Here is a 12,427-nt window from a genome sequence, read left to right on the forward strand (position 1 = left end):
TTTATTCTTAGAAATCTGGACCAACACACTCCGGAAAAAAATCCTGGTACACTAATGCTATAGAGTGCCTTTCCTGAACAAGAATATATTACTGACTTACTATTGAATAAACTACACCTTGCAGATAATGCAAACCAGGAGGAATTATTCACTTCTCCATAAAAACCACTGTGTAAGACACTGAGTATCAAGCTCCTCTTCATGGTGGCCAACCGTCTTGGGGCGCAAACAAGGCTCGCTCCTACCTCCCCAAACAGAACACTGCACTCACAGAGAGCACTATCCCGCGACGGGGCTCGATGACGCGCAGTCGCTTGTCCTTGCACGTGGTCGCGATCAGAGAGCCGTCCCTGTTGAACGACATCGAGTATATCACGTCCGGGTGGCAGTCGATGACGTTTATGGCATCGCCAGATCCCACATCCCAAACAATCATCTGAAAATAATGATTGGCAATGTTATTTCTCGTTGACAGTCATTAGACAACATCACTACACAATCAAAACAATAACATTGGGGACGGTACGATCCCTGGCCTATAGTTAAACAAGATTTGGTGGATTGCAATAAAACAAAAACAGAATAACACCATCTGTACCATATAATACCAAAATGCAAGTTAATAAACCATACAGTACCAAAATGCAACTATAATCACGAAAATAATGACAAATTTTAATCAAAAACTAACTAAATCTACAAAAACTTAATTTTTTAATGTAGTAAATTCAATTAAATATAATTTATTCAGCAGGAAGTATGTAAAAATATCAGGGTGGCCACTCTACATGTAATTCTAAATTACTGGAGATTTCCAGGTTTTAAAGCCTATGAATTTAAAAATTCCCGGTTTTGCTATCCATTAATTAAAAACAAGTCCCACTGGAAAAAAGTTGGGCAGTTAAATAAATTTAACAAGCCAGTTTCCTTATTGATATCATACACATATTACATATAGTATAATTTTTTCTGGTTCCAATCACTCAGGAGTGCGTCTTATAACTTTAAATAGTCATATCCAATATTCCAATAAGATATTAGGAGTATAACAAGCAGCTTAATTTCTTTTGTAAAAAACGAATAAATGGAAGAGTTAAAAATGTTAAGTATATTTTGGGATATACCAACTTTTACATCTGATGAGCTCCATTTCCAGTAAAATTGATTTTAAAACATAAAAATATTTCACACAGTTCTTGTAATTTTACATTTCACATTACAAAACTTTAGAATTTTCAGTCACTCAATTCCAAGGAATAGAATCTTCAGTTACATAGAAGTTATGGTCACAATATATATTATTTAAGGAAATATTTTGCTGAAAAATTTTAAGATTGCAAAACCACTACTACATTATTCATTTGACAGTGCTTTTATGTGCTCATCAATTAATTCTACCTCTTTCTTAGCTTCACTGAGCAGTTTAACTCTCAAGCATGACATTTCTTCTCAAAAGCTGCATTTGATTGCAATCAAATTCTTTTTTTCCTACATGCTATCTACATAATTAGCATGGGCATTTTGTGCTGCTTGCAGCAAGGGATTTGCGATTTTAACCTTGAACTCCTCCTGCCTTTATCACTGATCATACACTTGTCTCATAGCACACCCGCAAGTCTAGTTTCTTCCATGTTCAACATAATTTCTTAGTTTTAATATGCAGTAGAGCCTCCAGTCTTTCAGTGATAAATAAAAGTAATTATTTATTACTGTTTATTACAACTGCACCAGTTAAAATATTCAGATGTAAAAGTAAAAAAAGAGAGGAGGATAGAAAATAAATTGATTAGCAACTTCCTCCCCCTACAACTAATTTACAGCAACCCATAGTATTATTTTAACAAATGTACATTCCTCAAATTTCCTGCAGAGGTTCGCAAGTAAACAGCACTCAAAAATGGTATAAGTGACAACAGTTTGTAGGCACAGCATATAGTTTTTCAACTAAGCTGTGAACAAGCATACAAAAATGGCATAGTGACACAGTTTGTAGGTCTGATTATCAGTATTTCAACTCGTTTCAATTTTCTAGACAAACAAACCATTCCTGATGGCTATTAAAGAGTTTCTCAAGGATTTCACAACAACAAAAAATTCCCAGCTAATTCCAGGTTTATCAATTAACCCGGTCAGGTGGCCACCCCAAAAAAGTATGTACTGAATATTTGGAGAGAATTAAAAAATAAAAATTCTTATTTAGATCTTGCAACTGTATTAGCAACTCATTTTTTAAACACAAAAATACTTCCAAATTTATTTTTAATGTTAAGTGTTTCTTATTACAAATTATTGCATTGTTAAACTGCATCCTGTACCAGTCAAAATGAAACCATTTGGTGAAAATGAGTATCATGAATTATTTAAATGTCATTTATTTAATAACATGCAATCTTTATGAATAAACAGAATGAAAAAATAAAAATAACAAAATTAGACTAAAATTAAACCATAAAATCTTATCACTAACTATAGCACGGACACATCCCTGCATTTCCCCGCAGTGAAAACCAAAAGCAGGTTGCTCAAAACGGGACTTGGGAGTGCACAGCCAAGCAACACCCTCACGTACTAGGTGGTCGAAGCCGGCGCTGACCAAGACGTTCTCAGCGGTCGGGTGCCACTCTATATAGCCCACCCGCCGCTTGTGGCCGTGTAGGTCGATGAGCCAGTCATCGAGGTGCGCTGCGAGCCCCCCATCAGGGATGTGCCACACCTTCACCTGAACGCGACACACACAAACACACTCGTCTATCAGTCAGCAACACCAGCGGAGCGTGCCTTTGTAAACAATGTTTCTGCCAGTGACAGCATGAATCTTAAGGCGATTGGTGCATGGAAAATATTGCGACGAAAATTAATTGAACAGTACATATTTACTTTTGTTTCTTCTTTTTAAGTAATGAATATACATTACTTATTTTTTAAATAAATTTTTAACTGAGTTATGGGCTTGTAAACGTATTTATTTTTTTGCCGAACCTACAATAAAAAAAGAAAACTTAAAGAACATTAATATAAAGTTTAGTTTAGGTAATGAGCGTACAAACAAACTGCAAAAACAAGAATCAGATAAAAAATTATTTTTGGTTGTTAAATTTGCAGTTAAGTTTTTTAAATATCCATGGTGTCCGCTACCCTTCAAAACCGGTTTCAATCCTCCCCTGCCTGACCCTCTTCTGCCAGTACAGTCTGTCCATCACCATTATTGATACACAACATCAAACATTCTCCACCCCCTTGAAACCATTGGTTTCAAATTTAAAATGCTAAGTACACACACAATTTGTTGAGAACAAACTCACAAAAACTAGTCTGTAGGTAAAATCACAAGTTTCTGAACAGGTCGCTTCAAGATGCCACTGGAAGTTTTTACATTCACCACCCTGACTACACCATCAGTTCCAGGAAATGTCTCCTGGACAACTGCTAGTCGCCATCCAAGAGGAGGCATGTTGTCTTCCTTGACAAGGACCACCATTCCTGACTGAATGTTGGCATTCTTAGACTGCCATTTACTTCTTTGTTGTAGTGAGTTCAGATAGTCTTTAGACCAATGGGTCCACAACTGTTGAGATAACCTTTGAACATATTGCCACCTGGATAGCTGCTTCATTGGTAAGTCAGACACATCAGGCTCAGGAAAGGACATGAGTGGACAACCAATTAGGAAATGTCCAGGACTAAGGTAACTAGGGTCATTAGGGTCGTCGCACAACACTGTCAGTGGCCTGGAATTGAGACATGCCTCTATTTGAGCGAGCAATGTAGTCAGCTCTTCAAAGGTAAGAAGGGATTTTCCTGCCACCCTTCTCAAATGATGCTTCAATGATCGCACTCCAAAATGAGGGGAACTTGGGGGAATAAAGTGCCATGTGATACCCTCTGATGATGCAAACCCATGTAGCATTTGGCTGGATTCATCATTAAAGAAAAGTTTCCGAAGTTGTTGTAGTTCCTTGTTAGCACCAACAAAGTTGGTAGCATTGTCACTATAAAGATTTAACACCTTGCCTCGGCGAGCTATAAACCGCCGGAGTGCCGCAATAAAAGCCTCTGACGTAAGAGAACTGACCAGTTCTAAATGGATCGCTTTTGTTGCCAAGCAGACAAAAACAGCTATGTAGCACTTGACCACAGATTTGCTCCTGACACTACCAGATTTTACTGCCAGGGGTCCTGCATAGTCAATACCAGTGTTCAGAAATGCACGAGCAGGCCGAACCCTTGCTGCTGGTAATTGGCCCATCAGTTGTTGGGTAACAACTCCCTTCAGTTTTGAACATGTCACACACTTGTGGATGACAGAGCGCACATTTTGACGAATTTTTGGTATCCAGAACTCCTGGCGCAATGATGCTATCAAAAGTTGAGGCCCCGCATGTAGCAGACGTTTGTGTTCAGCTGTAATTATGAGTCTTGTAATGTGGTGTTTGGGTGGCAGGATAAGTTGGTGCTTGTTACCGAAAGGCAGCTCCGAATGATGTAAACGTCCACCCACACGTAAGCACCCCTTTGTGTCAATGAAGATATTCAAGTCCTTTAACTCACTTTTAGAGTTGACTACATTAATTTCCTTTAAATCATTTATTTCCTTTAGAAACTCCTCATGTTGTGCAATCTTGATGCAGGTTTGCAAAGATTTCTGTAACTCTTCAGCTGCCAAGAAGCCTGTCTTTTTGTTCACTGTATGTCTTGCATTGTATGCAAATCTTTGGACGTATGCAATTACTCTTTTCAGTCTAGCTAGTGAGGAAAAGTCTCTCAGAGTGTTTTGAAAACAGTTCATGGTTGGTTTTGTTGCCATTGCAGAGATCACTGGCATTCGTTGTTCTGGAGTATTTTTGTCTTGATCCTTGCTGGCTGTACAGGGCCAAGCATCTGGTTGCTGCAGAAGCCATGATGGACCATACCACCACAGATGTAAGTGATGCAATGTCACTGGATCAACTCCTCTAGAGATTAAGTCAGCAGGGTTGTCTTGCGATCTTACATGTCTCCATTGACATCCATTGGTTAAATCCTGAATATGTTCTACTCTGTTTGCAACAAATGATTTCCATCTTGCAGCTGGTGAGTCTAACCAGGACAGGACAATTGTGGAATCCGACCAAAGTGTGATACTGGAAACACTGAGTTCTAGAACTGGCAATGTCCTGCTTAATAGGTCTGCAAGTAGTACTGCACCACATAATTCCAATCGAGGAAGAGTTGTGTGTTTAACTGGAGCAACCCGAGATTTGGAAACCAGTAACTTCACTGCCACGTTACCACAACTAGAAACAGATCTTAGGTACAGACAGGCCCCATATGCTTGTTCGCTGGTATCTGAGAACCCATGAACTTGCACATCACAGTTTAGACCACTGACAAGTACATGTCTATCGATTTCGATGTCTCTGACATCTGCTAGTCTCACATAGAGCTTTTGCCACTGCAATGTAAATTCTGGTGGAATGATTTCATCCCAACCTAACTGGAGGGACCAAAGTTTTTGTAGAAATATCTTGAAACAAATGACCACTGGACTAATCAGTCCCAAAGGATCAAATATGGATGAAACTGCTGAAGATATCATGCACTTTGTTGTACCACTTAACTGATCATGTGTCCTCATAGCTGGTCCTATAGTATTCGTTGCTACATGAAATGTGTCAGTCACTGGCTGCCACAATAGACCAAGAGTTCTTACTTCATCTGAAGTTTCAAATGAGTGCAGTGCTTGATTTTCTCTATACTCTGGTGAAATTGCTTCTAGAACAGCTGGGTGATTAGAACAAAATTTTCTTAAGGGAAAGCCACCAGAGTTAAGAAGTTTGATCAGTTGATCTTGTATGCTAAGTGCCTCTTCTACTGTGTTAGCCCCACAGAGTACATCATCTACATAAAAATCCCTCTTCAATATTTCTGCTGCTTTAGGGTACTGGTGACATTCATCTGCAGCAAGCTGCTGCAGGCACCTTGTAGCCAAAAATGGCGCAGAAGCTGTGCCATAAGTTACAGTTTGAAGCTCATAGATCTTGACTAGATCATCTGGAGATTTTCTCCATAAGATTCGCTGAAGTCTGGTGTCATTAGGATGAATGTTGATCTGTCTATACATTTTTTCAATATCTGCTGTAAAGGCTATTGCATGTGTTCTGAATCTCACGATTATTGAATACAAGTCCTGCTGTATGGTTGCACCAACCAGAAGTGTATCATTGAGGGATACACCTGTTGTGGTTTTTGCAGATGCATCGAAAACTACCCGTGTTTTTGTTGTTGAACTTGATGCCTTTACCACTGCATGATGGGGAAGATAATATGCCATATTTTCATTTCTACTCGTATCCCTTATTTCTGACATGTGCCCTAACATCTCATACTCCTCCATAAATTTATTGTATTCAGTACGAAGTTCTGGTTGCTTGTGTAAACGATGTTCCAATTGCTGCAACCTTTTAAGTGCATGATCATGCGAGTCACCCAATTTAAGTTCATCTTGACAACGTGGTAATCTGACTGTGTACCTGCCATTGGAGTCCCTAGTGGTGTGGTTTATGAAGTGCTCCTCGCACTGAATTTCTTCCTTTGAGCCTAGTGCTTGATTAACTTCTTCTATTTCCCAAAATTTTTGTAGTCTCCTGTCAAGTGTTAAGTCACGTCTGGAAAGGAAAGACTTAGAATGTGAAGATGGAACCTTTGTGTTATGTGATTTAACACGTCCAGATAGGATGTAGCCTAGCTCTGTGTTTTGAAGTACTGGATAATAACCTGTCCTGGTTCTTTTATCCCCCTTTAACAAATGACAGAAAAGCTCAGCTCCAATCAGAAGATCAATTCTTCCTGGCTGATCAAACTTATCATCGGCTAGCACAACATCATGAGGAATGTTCCAGCCTTGGGTGTCTATGGATACTGCTGGAACATTGTCAGTTATTTTTTGCAGAATTGCACAGTTGAGATTTGTCCTAAAGTTGCTAGTGTTAGAATGCAGCTCAATGTTTACACTATGAGTTGCTTGAGCCAGGACATTACCGATTCCATGTATGGGCATTCTGTCGTATGACCGCCGTAGATTAAGTAACTTGGCTAATGAGTCTGTTATGAAGTTGCTTTGTGATGCTGAGTCAAGTAGGGCACGGCACAGGTGCAGCTTTCCTGAACTGTCGCATACCTTAACTATGGCTGTTGACAGTAAAACATGAGTGGTACTTCTGATTTTCAAGCTACAATAACTTGCTGTTGAGCCCCTTAGGCTATTTGCATTGCCAATGCCAGATTCTTGTGTTGATGCAGTGCTGTTCTCTAGGTATGATATTTTATTGTTATGATTCTGGCGGGTTTCTTGATTTTCTCGATGTAGCAGTGTGTGGTGCCTTTTTGTGCATTTTCCACAATGGCCAGACCAACATTTTGCTTCATGATGAGATGATCTAAGACAATTGAAGCATAAGTTGTGCTGCCTTGCATATTCGTACCTCTTTTCTACACTGGCTTCTGCGAATGAACTACATTTGTAAAGTGAATGATTCTGATTACAGAATGGGCAATTATCAGTGTTAGTTGCCACAAAAATGTTAGTATTTCTAGAAGTGCTAGCATACTTGATTTTGGAATCATTTGAAGTGACACTGGAGGCATTATTGAACCTTGCATTTTGACTTGACTGAATAAGTTCCAGTGCCTGGCATCGCTTTTCCAGAAATCCCAACAGTCTCTCAAGGGAAGGAAATTCACAAGATGCAGTTTCGTGTTCCCACTCCCTTCTTGTATTGATATCTGTATGATCAAGCAATATATGTATGAGCAGGGTTTCATGAAGTGGTGTGTCAGTCTTGAGACTAGTTATAGCATTTAGATTACGCCTGACATGGCTAACGAGCTGTCGTAATTGTGGTCCTGACTCTTTGGTTACTTTTGGTGGTGTTAACAGTTCTGTTACATATTTGGCCACAATAAGCTTGGGATTGTTATAACGCTGGTTTAGTAACTGCCATGCCACTTGAAAGTTTTCGTCGGAAATAGTCAAATTTTGCACCATTTCAAGTGCTTCACCTTTCAATAAAGAAATCAAGTAGTGAAGTTTCTGTACTTCTGGGAGAGATTTATTGCCAACGATCAAACCCTTGAATGTGTCCCTGAATTGTACCCATGTTGCAAAATCACCAGAAAATGTAGGCAGATTGACTGCAGGGAGATGTAAATAATTGGGTTTGCCATGGGTAGATTTATCTGTTGAACTGAGTGTCATAAATGTTTCTAAGTGGACCTTAACATGATAAAACATAGCTTCAAATTCCGCTCTGTGTTCACTATGGTCAGTTTCTTCATCATCCAATTCCAATTTTAATTGTACATCGTCAAACCGTGACCATAAGTCGGGAAGTGCCTGTAATCTACTTAGAATCTCACCAATGTTCTGAGATTCACTGTAATTGGATGCAAAGGTTTGCATACGAGTCAATGAACCCTTGTACACAGCGCGTTGTTTCTTAAGTCGTTTGCACTGATCCTCATCCATGGTCAAAAATCGACATACAATATACAATGGATATGAGTAGGAGGATTAGTAGGGACAAGGGAGGCCTGTCATGATGTCTGACTAACCTGTCTCTGTTCAATGTTGATCCTGAAGAACCCCAGTAGTAGTCCAAATTATACTTCGTCTGCTGGCATTTGCACTTTATTGCTGGGAATACTTGTCGCGGATGAACGCTAGTTCAGATGCGCGCGTAGTTGCGTTTTTACCGCTCGTGCCTCGCCGGAAACATGCGCGGACGCGACCGGGAATGATTGCGATGACGTAACACGGGAAGCTCCCAAACTGCACCAAGTCTCTTACACAAACACATTGACTGTTCGTTACATTTGTATAAATTACGCCACTGTATTGTTAGTCGTGTTTTCATAGTGCGCGGAACCGGTAAACACTCACTTGTCGTACCGATCCGGCCCGGAGGACCAAAATGTTGCAAGCTTACTGTAATGCAGGGCTGTGAAATGATAACAACATTGTTCACTGCAATATTTACTGGGCATCTTTGTGTGCAGTCACACGCAGAGCCTACAGACACACTCTCCCCTCGCGAGCTCTCCCGCTCCCGCTTCACGGCACCCCTCTGTCCGCTACCCTTCAAAACCGGTTTTGATCCTCCCCTGCCTGACCCTCTTCTGCCAGTACAGTCTGTCCATCACCATTATTGATACACAACATCAAACACATGGCTCATTGCTAGTCCATTTTAAAAGATATTTAAAAAATGTATTTAAATGAAATTGAAAAGATACTAGGTGGTACAACACTGAATTGGGTATTTATTCTCGTATTCTTTTGGTTTTGACACTATCTGACTCGAAACACGTATACTGGAGTGGTAGTTTTAGCACTGCGTGTAAAACTTTCATTGCCAGAATGAATGTCCCCGCAACGTGGCGCTGAGGTGCAACAGTTTCTGGAACTATGTAGTCAGGCGGAGCCCAGCATGGCCACTGCCAGGCGTGGGAAGAGAAGGATGGGATGGGGAAGGAAGATGATGAGAACCTGTCAAGAGGGGGGGAAGGGGGTAATAGTGTATAGCGGGATACAATGTCAGTGATAACAGGAGAGCGGCGAAGACACGTTGCTTCAGCGACACGATGTCGAATAAGACACCATTCAGCAAGATCCGTAAAAAAACTAAACGATCGAAATGCATAAAAATATTGAAGGAAAGAAACAAACAACTTGTTAATGTTGGTTTCAACTCTGCTGAAAGATAAAATTGTAAACTTTTAAGTGTTTTTATCTGTACTAAAACTCTGATTGCACATTGCGTATTTATTATAATGTCACTTTTTTTTTCTAACTGTACAAAAGTCCTAATATTATAAATTAATCCTATAGGACATCCAGTTGAACAGATGATGGTCCTGCTGCTGCTACACAGAGGGAAACTTCTGCCTGTGTGCCATCTGAATGTCAAGGCAATCATGACGACACCACCAGTGCTAACGTCCAAAACATAATGGAGTAGGAAATTTAATTACATAATCTCGTACAGTGCTTGTTACCCAAGTATGATGTGGGGATCATCGTGCTTGTTCCATAACGCAGCATAGATCATGGGTTTGAGTCCCACTTCTGACTAAGGTGTCTGTGACTACCTTAGGTTTAAGTTAGTGTGTAAGTACTCCTCCAATTAGGCTATCATCATTATAACAGACGGTAATAAGCAAAAAAAATCCTTTAAAAGGGGGAAATGTCTCTTAAAGTACTCCTAAATACATAAACTCAATGTTTTTTTGTTTTCAACTGCACTTAATTTAATTTTTTGTTTTAACAAATTATTCTGTGTACACTGTAAAAAAAAAGGGGGCGATTACTAATATAAAGGTTGAGTATATTTACATTTTGGTAAAGTTATTTTTAAATAAAACTACAATTTGTGTAATTTTACACAAATTATTTCCAAAACTCTTAACACTTCTATAAAAATACGTTCGAGTTTATCTTAAATTACACCTAAAATTACCTCACTTGTCGCAAAGAAACATGTCTGGAAAAAAAAACCTTTGCCTACTGGAATTAAGTTACTAATAAAGTTATGAACGTCTATTATTAATATGCACAAACAGTCGGTTCTCTCAGTACAACAAAAAATCCTTCAAGATAAGTTTGTAAATAGAACTTTTAACAATGTAGAATATTTCATCAATTACGAATTGATAATGCAAGAGATATTGCTGTGGGTTAATGAATATTAGAGTATGCATGTATTCAATTTATGTTTATGTTATACAATGTATGTGCTTTAATATTTAGTAATATGTGGCTGTATATAATATATATTATAGCTATATATGTATGTGTGTAAACATACAAAAATTATGTACCTTTTATCAAGTATTAAATCTCTTATTGTAGCATGTGAATGTAAATGCTGTATACAATAAAACAAGTTTCATTTTGCACAATAAATTTGTTATACTCACTTTCTTTTTATTATTTATACTTCCTACCTATTGCACTCATAGAGGTGAACGCAAGATAAAGTCTCACATTCTACAAAGGATAGATTATAATTTTCCCTTTTATTTAATTGCCAATTGCCTTAACACAAAAGTAATGTAACAGCACAATTCACTATATTTAGTTAAGATTACCATTATTATGATTACTGCTAATACAATAACTTTACGCTCTGTATTTCCATTTTATATACGTACATATATTTTTAGAATTCAGGCATGGGAAAGCTTACAGTTTTAATCATGTTTCACGATGTCTATACATGTCCATGTATAATCGAGGAAAGAAAAAACCAGAGGCACAAACCTATAAAATTTTTGTCTAAAGCTACATTTTTGCTTAGTTTTAGAGTTGACTATGCTTAATAACATACCAAAAGTTTACCGTTTGTGCGTCATACCGAAAACATGCGTAAAGTCCTTTATGACAGTGTCTTACAGCCATCCATTAAAATATTTTCATTAACCGCACTTTCTGCCGTAGACTGTCGATAAAAGTATCTAAATAATCTCGGAACGTTATTCCACACAACCATGTAAACAATTTTTAAAGCTCTAAACTAAATTTCAAATAAAAATCAATAAAGTTATTGATTATAATTCTTTTACATAGTTCTGGAAATAAAATTATGATTTACATACAAATGAAGGGCCTAACGTAAAAATCATCTACAAAGAAAGTTTTGCTTATACTTTAAGCTTTAAGGCGGTATAATATAAAGAGTCTAGCACGATTAGTAGAATCAGTATTGTAGCATATAAGCGACTTTTGTGGTCGCAGCAAGCCAACGCAACGTGCGTTATACGTGAACTTAATGGCCAAGTTAACAAGTTAGTGAATTAATTTTGTTTAGGAAATGCTGCAAGTATGTGAAGTTTATTCGATTTAGTATATTTGAGTTACATTAACGCAAGTAAGATAACACTTTTCTCATGCGAAGGGTTTTAACTTGGCTATATAAAATTTTAATGTACTTACTTGTTAGCACTTGTCAACAGGAACATCCTAAAATCCAAGTTTAATTATTACGTATGCTAAAATCTATAAAACTCAGGTAGGCTGTCCTAGTAAAGCTTGATTTAAGTATTAAATTTAATTTGGCTGGTAGGTCTATAAGTTTGGAATGGGAAAACGAAATCACTAATTAGGTTTAAAGTAACATAGATACTCTAAGGATCGAATATTACGTCACATTTAGGATAAGGCATATCATACGAGAACATGTTTTCAGTATGTAAATTATCAAGAAAAATAGTTTTATCTAAGATTAAAAACCATGATTTAAATAACTAACCACTTAAATTAATTCAAATACTAATCAACAAATAGGTAATTTCTGAAAGTTAGGTACTGACTCATACTATCACTTGAGTAAAGTAGTCGTTTATAATTTACCCAGACTACATGGTCAATAAGAAAACAAAACACTACTAGTTC

At 37.9% G+C, this 12,427-nt stretch overlaps 1 protein-coding gene across 1 annotated transcript in view; it reads right to left on the bottom strand.

Annotated features, from left to right (window-relative positions):
* The window catches only part of LOC134527695 (coronin-2B-like), a 128,106-nt gene that overhangs the window by 88,029 nt on the left and 27,650 nt on the right, over positions 1-12,427 (bottom strand). Inside the window, exons 5-6 of the mRNA XM_063360599.1 lie at positions 2,570-2,719; positions 272-436 (exon numbers count right to left, since the gene is read on the bottom strand). Coding sequence (XP_063216669.1) covers positions 272-436; positions 2,570-2,719 — 315 coding nt within the window. The remainder of the gene's footprint in view (positions 1-271; positions 437-2,569; positions 2,720-12,427) is intronic.

The sequence above is a fragment of the Bacillus rossius genome, chromosome 1 (genome assembly GCF_032445375.1).
Source record: "Bacillus rossius redtenbacheri isolate Brsri chromosome 1, Brsri_v3, whole genome shotgun sequence".
Classification (NCBI taxonomy): Eukaryota; Metazoa; Arthropoda; class Insecta; order Phasmatodea; family Bacillidae; genus Bacillus; species Bacillus rossius.